Source organism: Pan troglodytes, chromosome X (genome assembly GCF_028858775.2).
Source record: "Pan troglodytes isolate AG18354 chromosome X, NHGRI_mPanTro3-v2.0_pri, whole genome shotgun sequence".
In the NCBI taxonomy this organism is placed as follows: Eukaryota; Metazoa; Chordata; class Mammalia; order Primates; family Hominidae; genus Pan; species Pan troglodytes.
Genome location: NC_072421.2, coordinates 41055314 through 41078463, shown reverse-complemented (window position 1 = coordinate 41078463; position 23150 = coordinate 41055314). Strand labels below are relative to the sequence as shown.

Below are 23150 nucleotides of genomic sequence, written 5' to 3'. Positions count from 1 at the left end.
GCCAGTGATTTGTTAAAATACCTTGCCCAAGAATATAACTGATTGATGAAAGGGCATATTTAGGTCAATATAAAATAATAGCAAGTATTTACTGAGAGCTTACTGTGTGCTAGGCATTTTCTTAATATTTCAATGTGTATTTAATCCTCACAACAACCCAATGTGGTAGGTTATTGATATCCTCTTCTTAAAAATGAGTAAATGGAGGCCCAGAGAAATGTAATTTGCCTGAGATCAAATTAAGGTTGCTTAAGATCAAACTGCTAAGAAGGGGCAGTTTGAGTCTGAGCTCGTGCTCCTAAACACCGGACATTTTTGCTGTGAACCACAGTCGGGAAGGTTTAATGTTTAGACTCTTTCCTCAGAGGCTTTTAACTACACACAATTTTGACATGTTTTCCAAGCTCAGAAAGCTCATTAAAAACAACTAAAACTGACCTGTCACTTGGAGTTGACAATCCCAGTGCCTTCTGACCTTTGTGGCACTTCTTTGGAACTTAAATCAGACTTCCATGTGCAAGGAGCACTAATTATCATATAATCAAGAATACTAGATAATTATCGTCTAACCTTTGCTAGGTGCTTCAGGATGCCCTTATCTGGCTCAGGTGTGCAGCCTTCTAGAATCCAAGTGATGTGTTGCCCTAAACAGGCAAACGCCCCCTTCTAGGTGGTCCAGTGGCGGGGGATTTTGAGTTTTGGGTTAGCTTGGCACACCGCAGGCAGCCAGCGGTCACGTTTCACTAATACCTCAATTTGCTACAGCTGGTCTGTGGGCTTAGGAACCAGTAACTCTAGAATTGTATAATGCAAAGAACATACACGATTCAAGCAATGTGCCCTGAGCACCTTGTACATCTGTACAATAAAAAGTTAAAACAGAAGTGCCCTACATTAGGAGAGGGAGTCGAATCGGATGCTGACAGGGTCTCTGTCTGGGGGACAAAGAGGGCCTAAGGGTTTCAAATAGTTAACTGCTTCCCCAAGCACCAAAGTTGTTAGACGTCAGACGTCAGACGTCAGACGTCACCCAAGTGGGGTGGAGCCGACGTGCCCCGGAAGTCAAGATGCCCGGACCCGGGATCGGTGGCACCGCGCCGCGCAGGCGCAGGCGTCGCTATCGCCGGCGCAGGCGCCGCTGCCTCGGGTACCTCGCAGGCGCCGCTGCCTCGGGTAACTCCCAGGCTCCGCGCCTGCGCACTGCCGTCCGCCACGCCCCGCAACCTCATGGTTCCAAGTGGGAGACATGGTGCTGTCGGAGCTAGCGGCGCGCCTCAACTGCGCCGAGTACAAGAACTGGGTGAAGGCGGGCCACTGCCTGCTACTGCTGCGCAGCTGCCTGCAGGGTTTCGTCGGCCGCGAGGTGCTCTCCTTCCACCGCGGCCTACTCGCCGCAGCCCCCGGCCTGGGGCCCCGCGCCGTCTGCCGCGGCGGCTCACGGTGCAGCCCTCGCGCCCGCCAGGTGAGCACCTGGCTCGGGGCCTTGACCACCGCCCCCACCCCACCCCTCCTCATCCCCGTTGCTGTCCCAGACCCAGAGCGCAAGTGTCCTGTTCCCTCCGCGAGGCGGGGCCCACCGCGACGTCCCTCCCTCCTGGGCCCCTCCTCACCGCCGCCCCCTGTAGTTTCAGCCTCAGTGTCAGGTGTGCGCTGAATGGAAAAGGGAGATTTTGAGACATCATGTCAACAGAAATGGAGATGTGCACTGGGGAAACTGCCGGCCGGGCCGCTGGCCCGTGGACGCCTGGGAGGTGGCCAAGGTAAGCGCCTGAGGCGGGGACGGAAGGAGGAAGCGGCGGGTCACCCAGCACTCGGGGTGGCTATCTGGTCTTGTGGACGCCGGGGCCTCATAAACAGATGCAGAGAGAGAGATTGATCAAGGGTCTAGGCGGTTCAGGGGTGGTATGCGGGACCCAACCCAGCTTAGTGAAGTAGAAGCTTTCTTCTACCCGTCTGCTTCCTGAGGGCATTTGAGTTTGTTACCCCTGCTTGGAAAGTTACAGGAAAGATTTCTACAAGAGATACTGGGGCAAGATGCAGAGCGAGCATCATGAGCACAGGCAGGGAGGGAGGGAGACTCTTGTGTGGCCTGTTTGAGGGTAAGGCTCGCTGAACAGCTCATCAGCTCTTTTTTGGCTATAGGATGCCGTAAGGATGACAGAGTAAGCCAAGGGAAGTTAGGGCTAAAATAGCACCTTAAGTGCCCAGTTAAAGGCACTTTGGGTAGCTGGGAATGGGATAGGCAGCCGGATCTGTCTTCAGATCTTGGCAATGTCACTTACTAAGTAGATCGAGTAGGAAATTTTTTTGCCCAGTAAAGGACGGAGAGGGACAGCCAGAAGTGGCTTCCTAACACAAATTGACTTTAGCAGTCAGTCTACATGCCAGTAGTTATCAGCAGGCACAGGGTGGGCACTGGAAAGGAGCAGTGCCTGGGAAGCAGATGATCTGAGTCCTGGATCAGTTGCCGTGGTGTGACACTGGGCCAGCTTGTGCTCCCCAATCTCAAAAATGAAAGGAATTGGGGCCGGGCGCGGTGGCTCATGCCTGTAATCCCAGCACTTTGGGAGGCCAAGGTGGGAGGATGGCTTGAGCTCAGGAGTTCAAGACCACCCTGGATAACATGGCAAAACCCCGTCTCTACAAAAAAATACAAAAATTAGCTGGGTGTGGTGGTGCATGCCTGTAGTCCCAGCTACTCAGGAGGCTGAGGTGAGAGGATCACTGGAGCCTGGGAAGTCGAGGCTGCAGTGAGCCGTGATCACACCACTGCATTCCAGCCTGGGTGACAGAGCAAGACCCTGTCTTAAAAAATTGAACTGTATCAGGGGTCCCCAGACTTTTGGGTATCACGAGCCGGTAAACCCACCACACCTACACCTTCTTCCCCATTTTTTTCCACTGCAGCCATAGAGTTGCTGACTTCTACTTCTACCTAGAAAAGAGAAAAAAAACAGAAAGAAAGAAAACTCTGCCCTTTACAATGCCTGTCCCTCATCTGTTTGGTCTGCGTTGCTGCTTTCACACCATTGGAATCCTCTTGTAGCCTGTACTACCTACTTATACCACTCTTTGCTCCTCTTGGTTGCTGTCACCTACAGACCTTCTAGTCCAACCCCATCCTCTCAGTTTCTGGGCTCCTGATTCCAGCATCCTCTGCTTCACTCCCCCTCAGCCTCCGTTTTGCATGCCCACACCCTGGACCTTGGCACAGAAAGTCTCAGTGTCTAACATCCTGCTGGCCTTTGGCACACTTATTCATACACCCCTGCCCCCAACCCTGTGCCCCATACTACTTCCGCCTCTTTGAGGCTTCCACTGCTTCCTGAATACCCAGCACCCTCTGTCCTCCTGCCTGCCTTTGTCACCTCAGCTAGCCCAGATTCCATGGCCCATCATTATAATCCGTCCCTTGCTCTTATCTCAGCTTTTTTTTTCTCCTTTCTCTGAACTTGCCTGGCCCAACTCCAGTCCTGATGACATTTTCTGCTTCTGATTAGTGGGAAAGAATCTCACAAGGGAACTGACTGGTTTCACTTTCATTCTTGATCATGAGCCCCAGTGGTCTGGCCACATCTCTCTCTAGGCTTCAGTTTCTGGAGACTACTACTTTTCCCTGGCAAATCCCTGCTCCCGTTCCTCCGCCCTTGCTCATGCTTCACGGAATTGATGGAGGCCCTTGGACATATATAGTTGTCTCTCCTTATCCATGGGGTATTGCTTCCAAGACCCCCAAGGATACCAAAATCCACAGATGCTCAAGTCCCTGATATAAAATGATGTATGTGGTATTTGCATATTACTTACATACATTCTCCTATATACTTTAAATCATCTCTAGATTACTTATAATACCTGATAGAATGTAAGTGCTATGTAAATAGTCGTTATGCTATATTTTTTAAAAATTTCGATTACTTTTTACTGTTGTATTATTTTTCTGAGAATTTTTCATCCACAGTTGGTTGATTCCATGAATGTGGAACTCGTGGATATGGAGGGCTGACTATACTTCCTCTTCTTTTTGCCAACACCAACTAATCTCCATGTGCACCATCTATTTCCTTCTGCTACAGAGGAGGAAGGGTGTCTCTCCTCTTATTGCCTCATACCTCCACTCGTGTGTTGGATCTTATCCCTTTTCTCTTGCTCAAGGCCTTTGAGGCTTCAGCTGTCCACTCTCTCTCTTGCTGCTCATTCCCATCTCCATAGAAAAAGCTTTAATATAGCCATGGTTTATTTAAATTTTTTTAAAAGAAAGAATTAAACAGTTACCACATGACCCAGCAATTCCCCTCCTAAGTATATTCCCAGGAGAAATGAAACCATACATTCATACAAAAAAATGTATGCAGATGTTCATAGCAGCTCCATTCACTATAGCCAAAAGGTAGAAACAACCCAAATACCCATCAGCTGATGAATGGAATTTTTAAAATGCAGTATCTCTGTACAATGGAATATTGTTTTGCTGTAACAATGTAACAAAGGAATTAAGTACTAATACAAGTTACAATGTGGATAAATCTTGAAAACAGTATGCTGAGTGAAAGAAGCTAGTCACATATTATATTTATATGAAATGTCCATTTTATATAAATTCCATTTAGACTCCATTTGTAAGAAATGTCCAGGCCGGGCACGGTGGCTCACGCCTGTAATCCCAGCACTTTGGGAGGCCAAGGTGGGCGGATCACCTGAGGTCAGGAGTTCAAGACCAACCTGACCAGCAAGGAGAAACCCCGTCTCTACTAAAAATACAAAAAATTAGCCAGGCGTGGTGGCGCATGCCTGTAATCCCAGCTACTCGCGAGGCTGAGGCAGTAGAATCACTTGAACCTGGGAAGTGGAGGTTGCGGTGAGCTGAGATTGTGCTATTGCACTCCAGCCTGGGCAACAAGAGGGAAACTCCATCTCAAAAAAAAAGAAAAGAAAGAAAAGAAAAGAAATATCCAGAATAGGCAGATCTATAGAAGCAGAAGTAGATTAGTGGTTGCCAGGGCTTTGGGGAATGAGGGATGATAGCTAATGGGTATGGGGTTTCTTTTTGAGGCAATGAAAATGTTCTAAAATGGACTGTAGTGGTGGTTGCCCACCTCTTTAAATATGCTGGAAACCACTGAATTATAATGTGTAGATGGGTGAATTATATCTCAAGAAAGCTGTTTTTTTTTAAAAACACATGAATAAATAATTGGAAAATAAGATTTTAAGAGGCCGGATGTGGCTCATGCCTGTTGTCACAGCACTTTGGGAGGCAGAGGTGAGAAGATTGCTTGAGCTCAGAAGTTCGAGACCAGCCTGGGCAACATGGCGAAACCCCATAACTGTCTCCACAAAAAAATACAAAAATTAGCCGGGCGTGGCTGGGCGCGGTGGTTCATCCCTGTAATCCCAGCACTTTGGGAGGCCGAGACGAGTGGATCACTTGAGGTCAGGAGTTCAAGACCAGCCTGGCCAGCATGGTGAAACCCCGTCTCTACCAAAAATACAAAAAAAAAATTAGCCAGCTATGGTGGTGTGTGCCTGTAATCCCAGCTACTTGGGAGGCTGAGATGGGTGGATTGCTTGAGCCCAGGAGGTCAAGGCTGCAGTGAACTGTGGTGGCACCATTGTACTCCAGCCTGGGCAGCAGAGTAAGACCCTGTCTCAGAAAAAAAAGAGAAAAAAATGTCCCTTGATCCATTCTCTCCTGCTGTCTCCCCATTTCTCTATCTGCCTCCCATACACAAATCCAGCAGAGCATCTCAAAAAAGAGGTTTCATGCCTGTTATCTTCTCCTCTGCTCCCACTTCCTCTTCAACCAACTCCGCCTCGGCTTCTGCCCCTGCCACTCCACTGCATCTGTGACCTCGTCTCTCTTACCTCCCAGAGCCATTTGGCATTACTGGCTGCTCTTGAAACCCTCTTGGCTTTCCTCCCATCTCCCTGGCTCTTCCTGCTCAGCCTCCTTCTGAATGTCTTTTGGCCTTCCTCAGGACTCAGGGCCGGGCCTCTTCTGTTCCCTTCTTCTCTGGTGACATTGTCCAGGCCTGTGGAGTTAAATGCTAACTGGCTCCCAAATTGATGGCTCTAGCCCTGCCCTCTCTTCTGAGTTCTAGACGCACACATCCAACTGCTTACTTGCCCCCTCCACTCCATCGCCTGTGGAGCACATTTTATTTAGTTCTAAAGTAGAACAGTTTGTCTTTGCCCCCCACCCTATGCCCGTTCCCCATTACCAACTTTCTAGAGTCACTCTTGTTTCAGCTCTTTCCCTCTCAGTACCCCCTCTCTCCTTGTTTGTACCTGCAAAATACTTTTGGAATCTTCTTTTCCATCTCCACATCACAACTCTCACCCTCTCCTACCAGGCCTCTGCTGCTCTGAGCATCTGTGGTTGGTCCTTCACACAGCAGCATGTGCAGTCTTCAAATGGGAATTAGATCGTTCTATAACCCTTGCCTAAAACCCTTGGATGGCTTCCTGATGGCCTTAGAATAAACCCCACACCTTTCCAGAGCCAATAAGGCCCTGCACAATTGGGCCTCTGTTTATTTTCCAGCCCCATCTCCTACTCAGCGAAGAGACAGTGGAGGATAGAGGCAAAAACATGTTTCTCACTGCTGTGGGTTTGGCATGTGGAACACGGTGGTATGCAATACAATTTTAAGACACTGCTTTCACTGTAAGGATGCAGCAGAGCTTCCCTGTTGGCTTCCAGTTCTGAAGAAAGGGAATAATTACTAAAATAAACTTGTAGCAAGGACAGGCACGGTGGCTCACGCCTGTAATCCCAGCACTTTGGGAGGCCGAAGCAGGCGGATCACTTGACTCCAGGAGTTTAAGACCAGCCTGGGCAACATGGCGAAACCCCATGTCTACAAAAAATACAAAAAATTAGCCAAGCATGGTGGTGCATGCCTGTAATCCTCACAGGTACTTGGGAGGCTGAGTTGGGAGGATCATTTGAGCCTGGGAGTTTGAGGCTGCAGTGAGCTGTGATTGTGCCACTGTATTCCAGTCTGGGCAACAGAGCAAGACCCTGTCTCTCAAAAACAAAACAAAACAAAAACTTTAACATGGAAGAGATTGGCTTATATTGGTGAGAAAATGCCAGACAGGACCTACCTTATAATGGAAAAGAAAACTACTACACCTGATTCGGAGGTGACTAAGACCCCACTAACTTTGCATTTTCCTCCCAGCAACAGCTGAATTCAGCAATTTCTTTTTTTTCCTTTTTGAGACAGGGTCTTGCACTGTCACCCAGGCTTGAATGCAGTTACACAATCTTGATTCACTGCAACCTCCACCTCCTGGGCTCAAGTGATCTTCCCATTTCAGCCTCCGAAGTAGCTGGTACTACAGGCATGTGCGACTATGCCTGACTAATTTTTTTTTGTATTTTTCAGAGCTTCTTTTCTTCAGTTTCATGGCATTAGTTTGCCTGTGATAAGTTAGTTAGCTTCTTTGTTAACCTTTGTAGCATCCATAATAGACTTTTTTTTTTTTGAGACAGAGTCTCACTCTGTTGCCCAGGCTAGAGAGTAGTGGAGCAATCTTGGCTCACTGCAACCTCCGCCTCCTGGGTTCAAGTGATTCTCCTGCCTTAGCTTCCCAAGTAGCTGGGATTACAGGCGCGTGCCACCACGCCTGGCTGGTTTTTGTATTTTTAGTAGAGATGGGGTTTCACCATGTTGGCCAGGCTGGTCTTGAACTCCTGACCTCAGGTGATCCGCCCGCCTTGGCCTCCCAAAGTGCTGGGATTATAGGTGTGCGCCCGGCCCAAAATAGACTTCTTTCAGAGGATCGGCATGTCTGTGGCTATTAAGGCACAGAAAGATAGTGATGATACTGGCTATTATACCTGTTGACAGGGGCCAGCCAGGGTTTACAAAATTCTGAATTATGTGGGGCTCAGGTGTATGATTTCACCACCATCAGGAGCGTAGCCCTGACTCTCCTGGGCATACATGAGCACTTACCCCAGCCTTTTCAGAATGCTTTCATGAGCAGCCCTGTAGGAGGCATTGTAGTTGCTTGCCTATTGATATGTGTTTTCAATGGAACAGGTCTCTTAAATAAAAGAGGTTTTTTTGTTGTTTTTTGTTTTCGTTTTTGTTTTGAAACAGGGTCTTGATCTCTTATCCAGAGTGGAGTGCAGTGGTGAATCAGAGCTTATTGCAACCTTGAACTCCTGGGCTCAAGCAATCCTCCTGCCTCAGCCTCTTGAGTACCTGGGACTATAGCACACACCACCATGCACGGCTAATTTTTTTTTTTAATAGAGATGGGAGTCTTGCTTTGTTGCCCAGGCTGGGCTCAAATGATCCTCCTGCTTTTGCCTCCCGAAGTGCTGGGATTACAGGAAAGAGCCACTGTACCCAGCCTATTTAGAGTTCTTATTGCGAGTAACTTTTTGTTCTAGTCCCTTGGCAGGAGTGTACCCTTGTGATTCTTAGCCTAGTAAAGTTGTTGCATCCCAATATAAGTTGAGAAATATTTCAGGAAAGAAATACGCCCAAGCTTTCCCATAACGCCATTTTGGGGGTCTGTGCCATAAAATTCCTACTAAAGGCAAGATCCTGCTAGCTTGAGGCCCTTCTGGCATATCTAGTATCTCCCATCCCCGGATTCCATCTGTAACTCCTATGTGGGTCCTACTCGCCTTGCACCATCTACATAATAATTGCCAGCATTGATGTCCTGGTTACTAGCACGTGCCTAGCACTGTGCTAGTGCTATACCTGCATTCTCTTATTTCATTCTCACAATATCCTTTGAAGTAGATAAGGACAGTTATCCCCCATTTACTGATAAGGAATCTGAGGGTAACTTGACCAAGGTCACAGCTGGCAAATGGCAGAGCTGGCATTTGAACCCAGTTTGCACTCCAAAGCCCAGACTCTTAATGTAATACTTCCATACGGAACTTCCTCAAGTCATTTAGAAAGTGTCCACTTTTATTTTATTTTTAAATCTTCTTATTTAACAACTCAACCACTGAAATTTCAGTAAGGAAAAGAAAAAAGATGCCTTCTAGTTATGCTTTCTGTTTATATTCCATTAAGACAGAATGGAAAGCCTGTTATATCATATGTATCTAATAGCAGGGATAGTACAGCCCTTCAGTTATTGCCCTTGGCCAAGGTTTAGCTGTGACAGTTTCCCTACTTGCATTTTGGGCTCATGAGGCTCTAAGTTGAAACCTCAGTGCATAAGAGAACTTCAGTCATCATTTGGAAAATAGACAAGTAACCATTGCCTTTCCATCTCCTAGAGTTGGAAGAGACTCAGGTCCCCCTCCTCCCTCCCTTGCTATAGGCCTTCATGCCCCGAGGACTAGCAGACAAACGAGGACCTGAGGAATGTGATGCAGTTGCTCTTTTAAGTCTCATCAACTCCTGCGATCACTTCGTGGTTGATCGAAAGAAAGTCACAGAGGTAAGAGCTGTCAGATTCAAAAGCATACCGAGTCAGTTGGGTCTGTGCTGTGAGAGCCAGTCATGAGCTACACCTGTGATGCTAAGCCAACCATGCAGGTATAGCACGTAGTAGCTCCCCGGAACAGTGGTGTACAAAGAAAGTTAGACTTGGGTTCGAAGTTGGCATCGCTAAGCAAACTAGTGTGGCTCATATCATGTCTTCTGTGATGTCCAAGAACCCCAGTGCAAATGCAATCAAGAGTAGTTCTCCTGAGTTAGTTTCCTAACAACTCATTGTGCCATTTGCCACTGAAGTAGATGAACCTAAAAGTCTCTTCCCTGTTCTGCCATAAACAGAACCAAAGTAATTTTCCTTATTAAAAAAAATACAGAACATTGCATCATTCTGCCTGTTGTATGCCAGCATTTGAATCCTACCCTTCTGAATCTCATTGGCTAAGCAGCTGCAAGGCCAAATGGTATGGAACTGAAGAAAATGTGAACACTGATGGATAACAGTGTCAGAATAGATCACTGTGCTTGTTAGATTTCCTCTGGGAAATTTAGATTTTTCTCTAGTTCACCAGAGAACAACTCATACATTTATTACCCTGAAGGTCATTGGAAAGAGTATATAGCTATACCCGGATTAGTTATAATAGGTAGAGAAAATGCATGTATCTTTTGTCTGCATACCAGCAACTACCAGGATTGAGACTCCTTTATGATATCGGCAGAAACAAAGAACTGTCATAGTAGTTGACCCCTTTGATATCTTTTAACCAAACTGTGGAAGACTCTATATGAATTATATATTAATACATGATTAGACGACCATTTTTCTAAAGATAGAGGCCAAAGTTTATTTTCTTTTCATCATGGTTTCCACATCAGGAAACTCCCTGGACCCAGCTTCCTGGTGCTCCAACAGTATTTAAAAGACTTTTGTATTGTCTGCTTCATCCTTTGGGTATACCAAGAGCTGATGCGCTTGCTCTTTGGCAGGTTGTTTTAAGTTAAGGGATTTTGGGGGAATGTGGAATACCCAGCTGGCCACAAGACTTCAAGGGCTAAGAATAGTTGTAGGCTTATTTGTATTTCTTACCCTGACTAATGTATTATTCATGTGGCTGGGGATTGAACACCCCCTCAAGCCTCAACGGCACTGACAGGTACCTACAGGTTATGTTAGGAATTTCTGGATTGCTTGGAAATCTGCTCCAGAGACTCAAGGAGGGAGAAAAGGCCGAACTGTTGCCCAGGAGCCATGTTTTTATTCCTAGAATCCTGTGGCCATAATCTGGCTTATTGTCATGTCTTATTTGTCCTGCATGATTTTTTAAAATTTCAAATTAGTTGTCATAAAAATCTAAATTTCCAGTTTCTCATGAAAAATCAGAAGATCTGGGAACACAGGGCTCATGTAACTCCCATGGCAACAAGCCACGTGTTAAGTAGAGGCTGCCCCTTGAGATAGGGCCTCTGCTCTCCAGTTTGCCCTGAACCAGTCTTTTAGTAGGGAGATGACTCCTTACCATTACACATGGCCAGCTTCCCTCAGGCTACCTGCCTGACCTTTGAAGGCAAAAGGAGACCTTCACTTCTTGGTGTCTGACCTCTAGACAGGATGAAACTAAATGTGGATCCAACTTGCGGGGCTGGAGGGCTGAAGTGTCCTCCACTCTGATACAGGTACATGCCAGATTATGCCCATGATCCCAAGAAAGTTCCAGTCCTTCTCATCTGAAGACTGCTCTTGTTGATTTTGTAATTAACAAAGCCTCTCTATGATTTTTTCTTTGGAGTGAAAGATCTCAGTTTACCCCATTGTTTGATTTTGAAGCCTTTTATCTTTTTGTCTTTCTGCAGGTAATTAAATGTCGTAATGAGATCATGCACTCTTCAGAGATGAAAGTATCTTCTACGTGGCTTCGAGATTTTCAGATGAAGATCCAAAATTTTCTGAATGAATTCAAGAACATCCCAGAGATTGTGGCAGTATACTCCAGAATAGAACAGGTAAAAATCATGTTTAATAGTTCTGGCATACAGAATGAAGAGAGAGAAAACAACAACAGCCACACATTTAGAATTTGAAGTTTATTAGATTTAACCTAAATGTTAGAATGTAAGCAGGGGAAAGAATGCCGATATGAAATCTGTAATTATGCTGGGCTGAGAAGCTTTTCTGTGGTCACAGTGCACTATTAATATGGATCCAGTTCATTATGTTTAATTATAAATTATTTGAGTAATTCAGTGGAATGCCTTCTTCATGAAATCAGTTCATATATTTGTGTGGCAATCCCTCAGCTGTTGACGTCTGACTGGGCTGTTCACATCCCCGAGGAAGATCAGCGAGATGGGTGTGAATGTGAAATGGGAACTTACCTGAGTGAGAGCCAAGTCAATGAAATAGAAATGCAGTTACTAAAGGAGAAACTTCAAGAGATATATCTTCAAGCAGAAGAACAAGAGGTGTTGCCTGAAGAGGTAAAAGAAAAGTATTATAGGCTCTGTGTGAGTAAACAACACAAAGAAAGATTCTGGGGAGGAAGAGTAGCTCATCTTAACAAATAATTAATTGTGTTTTTGATTTATAAGTTAAATAATTTCCAGAAGTGTGAATATGCTTTTGGCACAGAGTAATATTACCTCTTAACAAATATTTTCACTTTCACATCAGCAAACATTTGAATGCCTAATCTGTGCCACAAAGTGGAAAAATGTGATAAAGGCTACAATAGAATTCTGAAAAAAATGCTCTAGACGTTCTCTGCTGGTCAGGTGGATTGCCAAAAAAGATTTTGCCAAGAAGATGCTGTTGAGCTGTGGCTCACAGAATCAAATAAGAGTCTGACAAATTGGCAAGAGAAAAAGATTCTTCTTGGCAGAGGGCACAGTACTTGCAAAAGCAGGAAAGGATAGTCTGAGCCTGGGCAAGAACAGGTGAGCACACGAGCTATGGCCAGGTTTGTGGATGGTAAAGTGGGCTGCAGCCACATGCCAAAAGGTTTTCTAGGCCATGTCACGGGGTTTGGGCTTCATTCCCAAAAAGCAGTCAAGAAAGGGTGATAGGATCAGATATAGCTTTTAGAAAGTTAATTCTTGTGGTAGTTGGAGGTTGGATGAGTGGCTAGCAATTACCCAGAAGGCTCTTGCAGTCGTGTGAAGGTGAGAGAGAACAGAAACTAGGGGCTGTGGAGGAACTGGATTCTGGAGGCAGTGCCTGAGCAGAACTGATGGATATTGGTGGCCAGGGAGATTACTTGGAGCATGGCATGGGGCTGGAAAAGGGTGGAGAAGGTGGGGAGAGGAATGTTTAAAGGATTATCAATGTTTCTAGTTTAGGACCTGCAGACTAATGATGGTCTAAACTCCCAAGTACAGGAGAAACAAATCTCCTTTGTCACATACAAGGTATAAAAGAAATTAACAGTAATAGAATTATATTCCAGTAAGGTTCAGAAATATTTCAGCACTGGCTGGATTAGACTTCTAGATCACCAGGAGATATTGGAAAAATCATTTCACCTCTCCATTCCTCCTTGTCCAAGGAAAGTAGTTTTGCTGGTTACCTCATTAAACATAGGGAGAGTTTATTAAATGCAAATTCACGGAGCTGTGCTCCTTGCAGATAACTATGCCTGTATTAACCATTCCAGCTTTGATCCAGGTGCTTTATTCAGCATGGTGAGCCCCTTTAGCACAAGGACTTGGTACCCCTGGTTTTTTGGGTGTGCCCACCATGGTACACCATAGGTATTTAAAATGATGTATTAGAATGTTTATCTTCTCTTTTCTAAATCCATGTGTTTGAGTTCCTCTGTCTTTATTTTATAATGCCATTAGAGCCCCAGTTTTCTTTCTGCTGCTGTTTTCAGAAGCTAGAGCCAGGATTTTGTGTCAGTTGAGAGCTGGAAGGGAACCTGGCAGTCATCTTATATCCCCTGCTTTGCATGTGAGGCAAGGGCCCCAAGGAGCTTGCACTGGGGCTGAGGGCTGGCCCGCAGGTCTCCCCCTTCTGATCCTGTGGCTTCCCGCCTGCTGTGCTGCAGATCTTATATAATGAGGAGCTGGCAGCTGTATGTTTTGAACCCCCATTATCTGTTTTACAGAAAGGAAATAGGGATTAATTGGCTTGTCTTCTGGGTGGAGTCTCTAGGTGGAGTTGATAAATTCTCATTTTTCATGCTTTCTCTTCAGCAGACCATGGCATTTCTCATAATATTTCAGTTGGTCAAAATGTGAGGATTGATTGGCATGTTACCTCAAAAAAGTTGGAGGTCAGGTTTCCACATATATGAAATTTGACCTCTTCAGAAAGTTCAGTACCCTATATGATTTTCCATCTTCTTTAGGGTTAGTTGCCAAAGTCAGAGGATTTGTTAGGACCAGATTTCAATGAATGTAAAATGCTGTCAATTGTAAAACATACCATTATTTCAGTTACTTCTAAGAAAGAAAAAATAATGCTGCCAGTTTATTACAAGACACTATCAATGGTAAGATGCATTCTCATTTGAGACGTTACAATAGGAAAAAATGTGCATCCCGGGATCAGGAAATACAGTGATTATATTATGACCCCAGGACTTTTGTTATAAATGTTATCAAGACCTGTTTCTTGTTTTTGTTAAAACAGTAGGGGTGAAGGCGAGGTGCAGTGGCTCTTGCCTGTAATCCCGGCACTTTCAGAGGCCAAGGTGAAAGGATCACTTGAGCCCAGGAGTTTGGGACCAGCCTGGGCAATGTAGGGAGACCCCATCTCTTAAACAGACCAACCAGCCAAAAAAAGTAGGGGTAGGGTTAGAAAGCTAAGTTGAGAAAAATGATTGATGGTGGTAATTCAGTATGACAGCTCCTGCAAACACATCATGGAGTGCCACAGAGAGCTCACCATCTCCACAATTTTCTATTCGTTTGGTGACCCTTAAAGGTATAGCACATTAGAAAAAGTGGGCTCACATTAAAATACACTGTGCATGTATTGCTGTGACTGTGAGATTTTTTTTTCTGCTTTGGAGCCAAATGGGAGTAGCAGCTGCTTGGCCCCCTTGTAACACATGTGGAGTTTGTGTCGGCCATGGGCTCATCTGCCCCAGAATTCGGCTGCCACCTAAGTGCCCTTCACATAGTCCTGCCAGCCCTCATTGCTCTGTTAGGATCTGGGAGTTAAAAAAAAATCCAACTAAAGAACATTGAGCATAGTTAGTGGCTAAAAAACTTGAAAATAATTTTCACAGACTTTAAAATCATGACTGATTTCTTAAATCCTGGTGAGGGAGCCACCTTCACAGAGACCTGTGGGGAAGCTTAGGGATAAGGGACGATGACAGCGTGTACTCAAGGCCATTGGGGAAAGGATAGAAAATGGCACTTCATTCGTTATATTCTAGAAATTTTTATTGAGCACCTACTGTGTGCCAGGCACAGTTCTAGAAGCTTGGTATGTGTCAGTGAATGAAACAGACAAATATCTCCAGAGTGGGAGACAGATACTAAACAGTAAACATAATAAGGTAATGATGTGGGGCAGTAGAAGGAGAAATCCAGTGTAGAGCAGAGGGAGGGCGATCAGGATTGGCAGAGTGGGGACGAATGTCAGGTTGCAATAGGGTAGTTAGGGTGGCCTCTTTGAGAAGGTGAGACTTAGCAGTACCTTGAAGGAGGTGAGGATTAGCCATGCGTGTATCTAGGGGAAGAGGACTTGAAAGAATAGTGGGTGAAGAGGTCAGAGAAATGGAGGGAGAGGAAGCAGTTCCTACTGGGCCTTGTGAGCCATTGGGATGACAAAAGGAGCCACTGGCTGCAGTGGTGAGGGTACTACGGGGTACTGGAGGGGAGGGGCCAAGATAGAAGCAGGTAGACTGGTAGGAGGCTACTGCAGTGGACCAGGTAAAAGATGGTGGTAGCCAGGCTGAAGGTAGAAGTGTAGAGGTGATGTGAAGGTGGGCAGATGTGGCATGTGAGAGAAAGAAAGAGATCAAAGCAAGGCCAAGAGTTTTGGCTTAGGTGACTGGAAGAGTGAAGTTGCCGAGCGTCTTTTACCTCCAACAGTAGACCAGCATGTAGTAGACTGTCAGTAAATTGGACATTTATTAAATGAATGTAGTTAAAAAGGAGGGAATGGACCAGAGATGCTGCTAAGTGCTTTTAGTAGCTTATTTCTGATCCTCATAAGAATCCTAGGTGGTGTTGTTATCATCATCCTTAATTTGTATACCTAAAAGTAAGCTCAGAGAGGTCAAATGTCTTGGGCAAAGTCACACAGCTAGTTAAGTGACAAAGCTGGGCTTCAGTGTCCAAGTCTGAATTTTCTACATTCCAAATTTTTCTAGTACTTTCAGTTTTTCCATCTCTACTTTCTCTTCCCCCTTTACATATAAACATGCAAAACCTTCCCTGTTCTTAACACTTTTTTTTTAAAAGCCTCCTTTTGATTCATCCTCCCAACCCCAAGCTAAAATAATCACCCCAGCCAGAACACCTCTTAAGCACATTTCAAGAGTAAATGCGTTTGTTGCATTTCACAAAGGAGAAAACAAGTTTCAAGAAATGTCAGCTATGGGACACTCCTGTTGAAGATAATGGGAAAGAAAGGCAATTTGGGGTGGAAAAGAGAACTGAAACCATGAGCAAAAGAAAAGAAACTAAGTGGAACAGAGCACATCAGTCCTGAGAGTCTGCAGGGGGGGTCAGGAGGTAGCAGCACAAGGACCACCGTTCCTGGGTTATCATGTGAGAAAGTCTCCGCTCAAGTGGAGGGGCACCCCACTGAGGGCAAAAGTCCATCTGCGATCATGCGTGTGGTGCCCAGGCCCTGCTGGTGCCATCACGGACATCTGATTAGAGCCTCAGGAAGACCCTGAGGTGTGTCTAGGGCACCGGGCACGGTCACTGAGAGCTAACGATGCAGTGCCCACAGTTCCTAAAGCTTGCTGTGAACAGTGTCATCCGTGTGATCTTCATTTCACATGTCTCTGGTTTCCAGATTTATTATTTAAAGCCCAAGCATCTTGCAGGAGCTCTAGGCTAGTTTCCAGCTGTGTATTAACCAGCTCCTGAAGGGCACATTCCCGGTCTACTTACTGACCAATCTGAAACCCTTTGGTCATCTTCAGCTCCTCCCTGTCCCTCCCCGCTCCCCATGCGTCCTGGCCACAGCCGTCCACCTCCCTCCCATCCCCAGCAGCCATGATCTGGCATCTGGCTCTTTCATTTGCTTACTTCACGATAACGTGAGTATTTGCTGGGGTTCCACCCCAGACCTACTGCATGGGAATCAGTGATGTACGCTCTGCAGTTTAAGAACTACTGCTCTCTTAGGGCAGGGTGCTCCGTTATTTTTCTTCATTAGATTTATATAACCCTGACTTAACTTGCAGTTGAGGGTTCCCCATTTAAAAGCATTCATCGCTGGGCACAGTGGCTCACACCTGTAATCCCAGCACTTTGGGAGGCCGAGGCGGGCGAATCACCTGAGGTCAGGGGTTTGAGACCAGCCTGGCCAACATGGCAAAACCCCGTCTCTACTAAAAACAAAAATTAGCCGGGCGTGGTGGCATGTGCCTGTAATCCCAGTTACTCAGGAGGCTGAGGCATGAGAATCGCTTGAACCCAGGAGGCGGAGGTTGCAGTGAGCCGAGATCACACGATTGCACTCCAGCCTGGGTGACAGAGCAAGACACTGTCTCAAAAAAACAAAAAATACACACACACACACACACATACACGTGTGTGTATATATATATATACACATACACACATATATATACATGTATATATATATATACACATACACACATATATATACATGTATATATATATGTACACACACGTATATATGAACATATGTATATATCCATATATATAATAATTCAGGTACAGAATTCAAAAGAAAAGGGCATTTTATTTATTTGTACACACACACGGGTGTGTATGTATAAAATGAAGGCCTTTCATGTAAAGGCAGGAAGTTTTAAAGCAAAAAAATGGAAGGAGACAAGCAAATATTCCCTTGTGTACCCCCAGAACCAGTTATCCTGGGTCACTTTTATTTTTGGAGTGGAGGATGCTTTGTTTTAAAGGATTTGTTTTGTTTTTCAAACTTTAACCTGTCTGTGGACAGATGCCTGTAGCCAAGATTTCTGTCTCTTGGGCACATGAGTAGGAGCCAGTCTAGAAGCTAGTAGGTTTTTCATTTGAATTACAAATCTGCTATAAAATCGTCTAAGCTGTACATTGCATGGTTTCCTCTTGCAGCTCTCAAATCGACTGGAAGTGGTGAAGGAATTTCTGAGAAACAATGAGGATCTTAGAAATGGCCTTGCAGAAGATATGCAGAAGCTAGACAGCCTCTGTCTACATCAAAAACTGGATTCACAGGAACCTGGGAGACAAACACCTGACAGGAAGGCCTGAGGTGAGTTCAGGCAGATGATGGTGTTAAAGAAGGACAGAATCACCTCATCTCTTTCATGTCTATTCTCTCATGTGAGGCCATCGTGAACACACAACAATCTAATCTGAAGTTTGCCATTGTCCTTATTGTTTCAAAGAAAGGACACTGAGGTTTGTGTTCTTCACTTAATGATTCTTACGTCTGTGAAGTAATTCAGCATCAACTCCCTGTTTAGCCAAATACACCTGAAGTCATTGGTCTAGAATTAAATGAATCAGCTTTATAACATAATCAAAAAGCATTTCTGCCTTAAAATGACACCATTGATGCCTAGCTCTTACCATGGCATTAATAGCAATTGACTAGTCAATGTCCATAAGGAGAACTTCTTAAAATGAGTAACTGTCTTCAGCATTTTACTTTTTCCCCCCTCAAATAAAATAAATAAATAAAACATTCTCTTTCATTGTAGGTTGCCCGTCAACAAAAATCAGGCATGTTCTGTGAAAGTCAGCATGGCTTCCATCTCAGACATCCTTTTCTGTGCAAAAGGAAAAAGTTACCAGAGTATTGTACCCAAACAAAAAGGAATTTTTGTTGTTTTGTCCTGGACTTTCCTCTAACTCTTTGGAACTATTTTAATATTTATAAACTTGGGGTTGTATAATCTATTGCAATAAAAAATATTAGATACTCTATGCCAAAACTTGCTACCAGGCCAGGTGTGATGGCTCACATCTGTAATCCCCAGCACTTTGGGAGGCCAAGGCGGGCGGATCACCTGAGGTCAGGAGTTCGAGACCAGCCTGGCCAACATGGCGAAACCCCATCTCTACTTAAAAAAAAAATACAAATATTAGCCGGGTGTGGTGGCATGTGCCTGTAATCCCAGCTACTCGGGAGGCTGAGGCAGGAGAATCGCTTGAACCTGGGAGGCAGAGGTTGCAGTGAGCTGAGACCATGCCACTGTACTCCAGCCTGGGCAATAGAGCGAGATTCTGTCTCCCAAAAAAACAAAAAACAACAACAAAACTTGCTACCATCCAGGGATTTTCTGCTATTTAAAAGGTGAATTTCTTTTCTGGTACTAAACTGTAGCTGCTTAACTTAGTAAAGGCTGTGTTTGGCCAGGCCTGTGCCAGAGGCTCACCTGGAGTGCTCCACCCACTGGCAGGCAAGTCCTATTCCTATTCACCCAGGATCCCCAAGGCTGGGCTGGGATATAAATGTTGGGATAGGAAAGAAATATTTCCTTTTTAGAGGAAAGCAAGAAGAAACATTGCCTGAAAGGTGATTTTCTAGTCATTTCCAATTAGTACAGAAATGTTACTGCCTCTGGGTGCAGTGGTTCATGCCTGTAATCCCAGCACTGTGGGCGGATCACTTGAGCCCAGGAGTTTGAGACCAACCTGGGCAAGATGGCGAGACCCCATCTCTACAAAAAAATTTAAAAATTACCTGGGCATGGTGGCACACACCTTTATTCTCAGCTACTCAGGTGGCTGAGGTGGGAGGATCCCTTGAGCCCAGGTGGTCAAGGCTGTGGTGAGCTATGATCATGCCACTGCACTCCAGCCTGGGTAACAGAACAAGACCCTGTCTCAAAAAGAAAACCCCAAAAACTGTTACTACTAGGTTGGAGTAGCCTAAGGCAGTAGGGCAAGGAGGTGGGCCCAGGCTGGTCTGTGGGGAGCTGGAGAATGGTGACTCGAGTGACCAGTGGACAGGCAGGACCCAGGCCAGCATTACAAGCGGGGATGTCAGGCAGGAGCAGGGGAGCTTCTCGCTTGGCAGCTGGTTTATGGTACACTTTTGAAAAGTAAGCTCCCAGGGCCTGGCCCTCACATGCTCAGTGAATATTTGACTGAAGGGTCCCCTCATAGCTTGGGAGTATTCACAGGCCTAAATGTTAGTTATACTATTAACTAAGCCTGATCCTTTGTTACGAAATTTAAAAATGAAATTGCAACATTCTTGTGGAAATTCAAAGACATCATTTTCTTTCAACAAATTCACACATTTGTTCATGCTTCTTCTATACCTTTTACCCCTAAAGTCATCCACTCCTGACTTCCTCCTGCTGGTTTCCCAAACTGCGCAATGACTGCCCCATCATAGGCAGTGGTCCGTGGAGTCGGCCTCACTTTCGCCTTTCCCCGCATCTACTTGTTTCCAAGGCCAGTGGTACTTAACTGGGTCAAGTTGCCTGTGGACCTTCAGGAACAGAATTGCCATGTTCCTCGCTGCCTGCAGGAAAGGCTCCATTCCAAGCCCAGTGAAGATGTGTGCCTATCCAGCCGCCCACCAAGGATGTCATCTGTAGAATGGGTGGAGGGCAGGGGTTTATTTGGTGTATATTTTTACATTAAAATGCACTTAATATCACTTTGTAAAGCGCAGATGAGTGCAAATGTGCCTGTAACTTCCTCCTTTAATCTGTCCAGGTAGTATTTAGTCTTTAGTCTTACATTTTCTTTCTCCCTTTATTTCATGAAATTCCTTGAGAAAACTTCAACAGTAAAGAAAGAAATTTCGTTCATCTCACAACTCTTCCAAATGAGGAAACTTAGTGAAATATTTCAGAGCTTCTGGATGTGAGGTACAAAACTTGGGATCAAATGGAATCTTGATTCACTAACCAATTTAAGATCTGACTTCTAATTTTAGGAACTTTGGGTTATGAACGCTTCCATTTTATACCTGTGTCTAGTTAGTTTCTGCCTATCTATCCAAGAAGCTTTTATCAAGGGTCCACCATCTGCCAGCCACTGAAGTAGATATAAATACAAGGATGTGTAAGGTATGGATGATGGTATACGAACTGTCATCTTACTGGATTTGTCCGCTCTGTTAAAGATACGGTTCCGAAAACTTTTTAAAGCCCTAGAGAGGGCTTTAAGGCAATGTAGCATCATATATAGAGACATCAACCTGTTCATATCTTTCTATTTAACAGAACTGTGCACCTGGGCACAAGGGTGTGCACAACAGGATGTGTACAGCAGCACTGTTAAAGTGTAGCACATCCATACTACAGGATCTTATGCAACTGTTGGAAAGAATGAAGCGATGCTGCACTGTGGTCATGCAGTGATCTCTAAGACATATTAACTAGAAAGCAAAAGGTTTAACAATGTATAGCAGCTGGGCGCAGTGACTCACGCCTGTAATCCCAGCACTTTGGGAGGCTGAGTAGGGCGGATCACCTGAGGTCAGGAGTTTGAGACCAACCTGGCCAATGTGGCGAAACCCTGTCTCTACTAAAACTACAAAAATTAGCTGGGCGTGGTGGCGCGTGCCTGTAATCCCAGCTACTCGGCAGGCTGAGGCAGGAGAATCGCTTGAAATGGGGAGGTGGAGGTTGCAGTGAGCCGAGATCACACCACTGCATTCCAGCCTGGGTGACAGAGGGAGACTCCGTCTCTAAAAAACAACCCCCCCCCCCCCCCCCCCCGCCAAAAAAAAATGCATAGCAAGCTGTAATGCTCTTTGTGTTTTAGAATAGTAGAGGTCTGGAAAGTTGTTTGCTTTTCCCCAGTTTTTTTTGCTGTGTTACCTCTGAAGGGAATTGAGGTAGAGGGGAGAGTTAGAAGGAATATTCGGCTTTTCTATTTTATATCCTCCTGGGTGAAATTTTTACAACAAACATGTACTGGTGTATTTTGAAATGTTTTTAAATTTTTGTATTTCAAAATAATAAAATATAAATTCAAACTGCAAGCTGGCTGTGTCGCATTTCCTGGACTATGTCGTAGCCTCCATTCCTCCATTTTGTAGCTCCACCTCCAGGGTCACCTGCAAATTGTCAGGGTCGTGGGAAGAAGCCCAGCAAGTGGATCACTTTCTACATAGGGCTGTCTGTTTCATCGTGAAGAGCCTTGTCTTCGTCCAGCAATATGATTTGTTCTCAGCCTCTCCCTGGGACACAATATGTGGCTCGTAGTTTTGAAAGAATTAGAGGAAAAAAATGGTATTAGCATTATAGTTGCAAAGATAAAGCAGTTCTTTGGATTTAGCCTATTCTTCACCAGGGAGCTCAGAGTACCTAAGGAGGAAGACATTACATATTCAACTCAGAGTAAAACACCTGATTCTGGGAAATGACTAAAGTGTGTTGGTGACAAAAACTGGAAAACTAGCTCTGCCAATTCAGAAAATGTTACTGGTTTTATAAAGTTGTGGAGATCTGTAGACAGTTTAAATTGCCAAGGTTAGGATTACGTTTGAGAGTTCGGGAAGATTATGAAATGATTGTTACCCTAATGATTTAAAAAGTTCATTTTTATTAAAGTATGAATTACTTACTTGGCTTTAAACACTAATATCCTAGACAACAAAGGGTCTAAGTGAACCCAGCTAACTTAGTTGGGTGGGCATATTATGAATTAGATGCTGTAAGTGGAGCATTGCATTATTGTGGAGGTGTTGCAATCTTTTGGATATTTCCTCGAATCGTTTTGACCTCTAAATTGTAAGTATAGAGTAATAGGAAATTAGCAGCAGAGATTACCTCCTTTTCCCTCACCAGGTTAATTAGAAACCTACCGGCTCTGAAATGTCTTCAACAGACAATGGCCTTTTATTGAAATAGACTCAAATTACAAAATGCATATTTTAAGACAACCTAAAAATATATTAATTTCTACTCATGAAATCATTAGTGAAGTGGATATAAAGTTACTCATTTCATAACTTTAAGCACTGGTTTTTAATACTGCATTGTAGTCTGAATTATCTAAAACATTAAGACCCACTGTTATCTTCCAGAGATTTCTGCTTCTCAAACCCATGTTCTATGATATATGCATGTTAGTAATGACCACAAAACTGTAAACTGAGCATTTTGTGACCTCTCTTTGGGAAGGTAAGCAACAAATTTACATGCTTTACTTTCCTACTGACTACTAGAAAGGCGTGAGAATTCTTATTTTAGCACCACGTGTGGTAGCCAGCATCCAGGATGGCCCCTAACAATGCCTGCTTCCCATCCTCATATTGTCCTCCCACAGTGTACCAGAGTTGTTTTGTGTGAACACAGCAGAAGTGATGGTATGTGACTTCCAAGATGAAGCTGTAAAAGGCTAGAACTTCCATCTTGGGCTATCTCTTGGAACACCACTCTGGGGGAAGCCACGTCACAAGCAGCCATATGGAGAGGCCCAGATGACAAGGAACTGAAGCCTCCTACAAACAACTATGAGCTTGGAAGCGGATCTTCCAGCTCCAGTCAAATCTTCAGAGACTGCAGCCCCAGCTGACAGCTGAGAGTCCCTGAGCCAGAAGTCCCCCACTAAATCACTTCCAGATTCCTGACCTTCAGAAATTACGTCAGATAACTG

The 23150-nt window shown here is 44.8% G+C and overlaps 1 protein-coding gene across 6 annotated transcripts; it reads left to right on the top strand.

Annotated features, from left to right (window-relative positions):
* The first annotated feature begins 1087 nt into the window (after positions 1-1087).
* Positions 1088-21531, top strand: CXHXorf38 (chromosome X CXorf38 homolog). 6 transcript variants are annotated; one of them, XM_016943133.4, is made up of 7 exons: positions 1088-1462; positions 1626-1760; positions 9307-9426; positions 11277-11426; positions 11721-11900; positions 17673-17832; positions 19868-21531. In XM_016943133.4, the coding sequence occupies exons 1-6, from the start codon at positions 1247-1249 to the stop codon at positions 17829-17831; spliced, it is 960 nt and encodes a 319-aa protein (XP_016798622.2). In that variant the 5' UTR covers positions 1088-1246; the 3' UTR covers position 17832; positions 19868-21531. The 6 variants fall into 6 exon arrangements, with proteins under 6 accessions (XP_016798622.2, XP_016798621.2, XP_063660135.1 ...); XM_016943132.4 differs by having other exon boundaries at positions 1092-1462; positions 18284-21531; XM_063804066.1 differs by having other exon boundaries at positions 1146-1462; positions 9263-9426.
* The last annotated feature ends 1619 nt before the right edge of the window (positions 21532-23150 follow it).

Bases quoted from the DNA above. Each gene is read 5' to 3' on its own strand.
- CXHXorf38 (XM_016943133.4), top strand. From the start codon at position 1,247: ATGGTGCTGTCGGAGCTAGCGGCGCGCCTCAACTGCGCCGAGTACAAG. The intron at 1,463-1,625 runs GTGAGCACCTGG...CGCCCCCTGTAG, and splicing joins GCAGCCCTCGCGCCCGCCAG to TTTCAGCCTCAGTGTCAGGT. The intron at 11,901-17,672 runs GTAAAAGAAAAG...TTCCTCTTGCAG, and splicing joins AAGAGGTGTTGCCTGAAGAG to CTCTCAAATCGACTGGAAGT.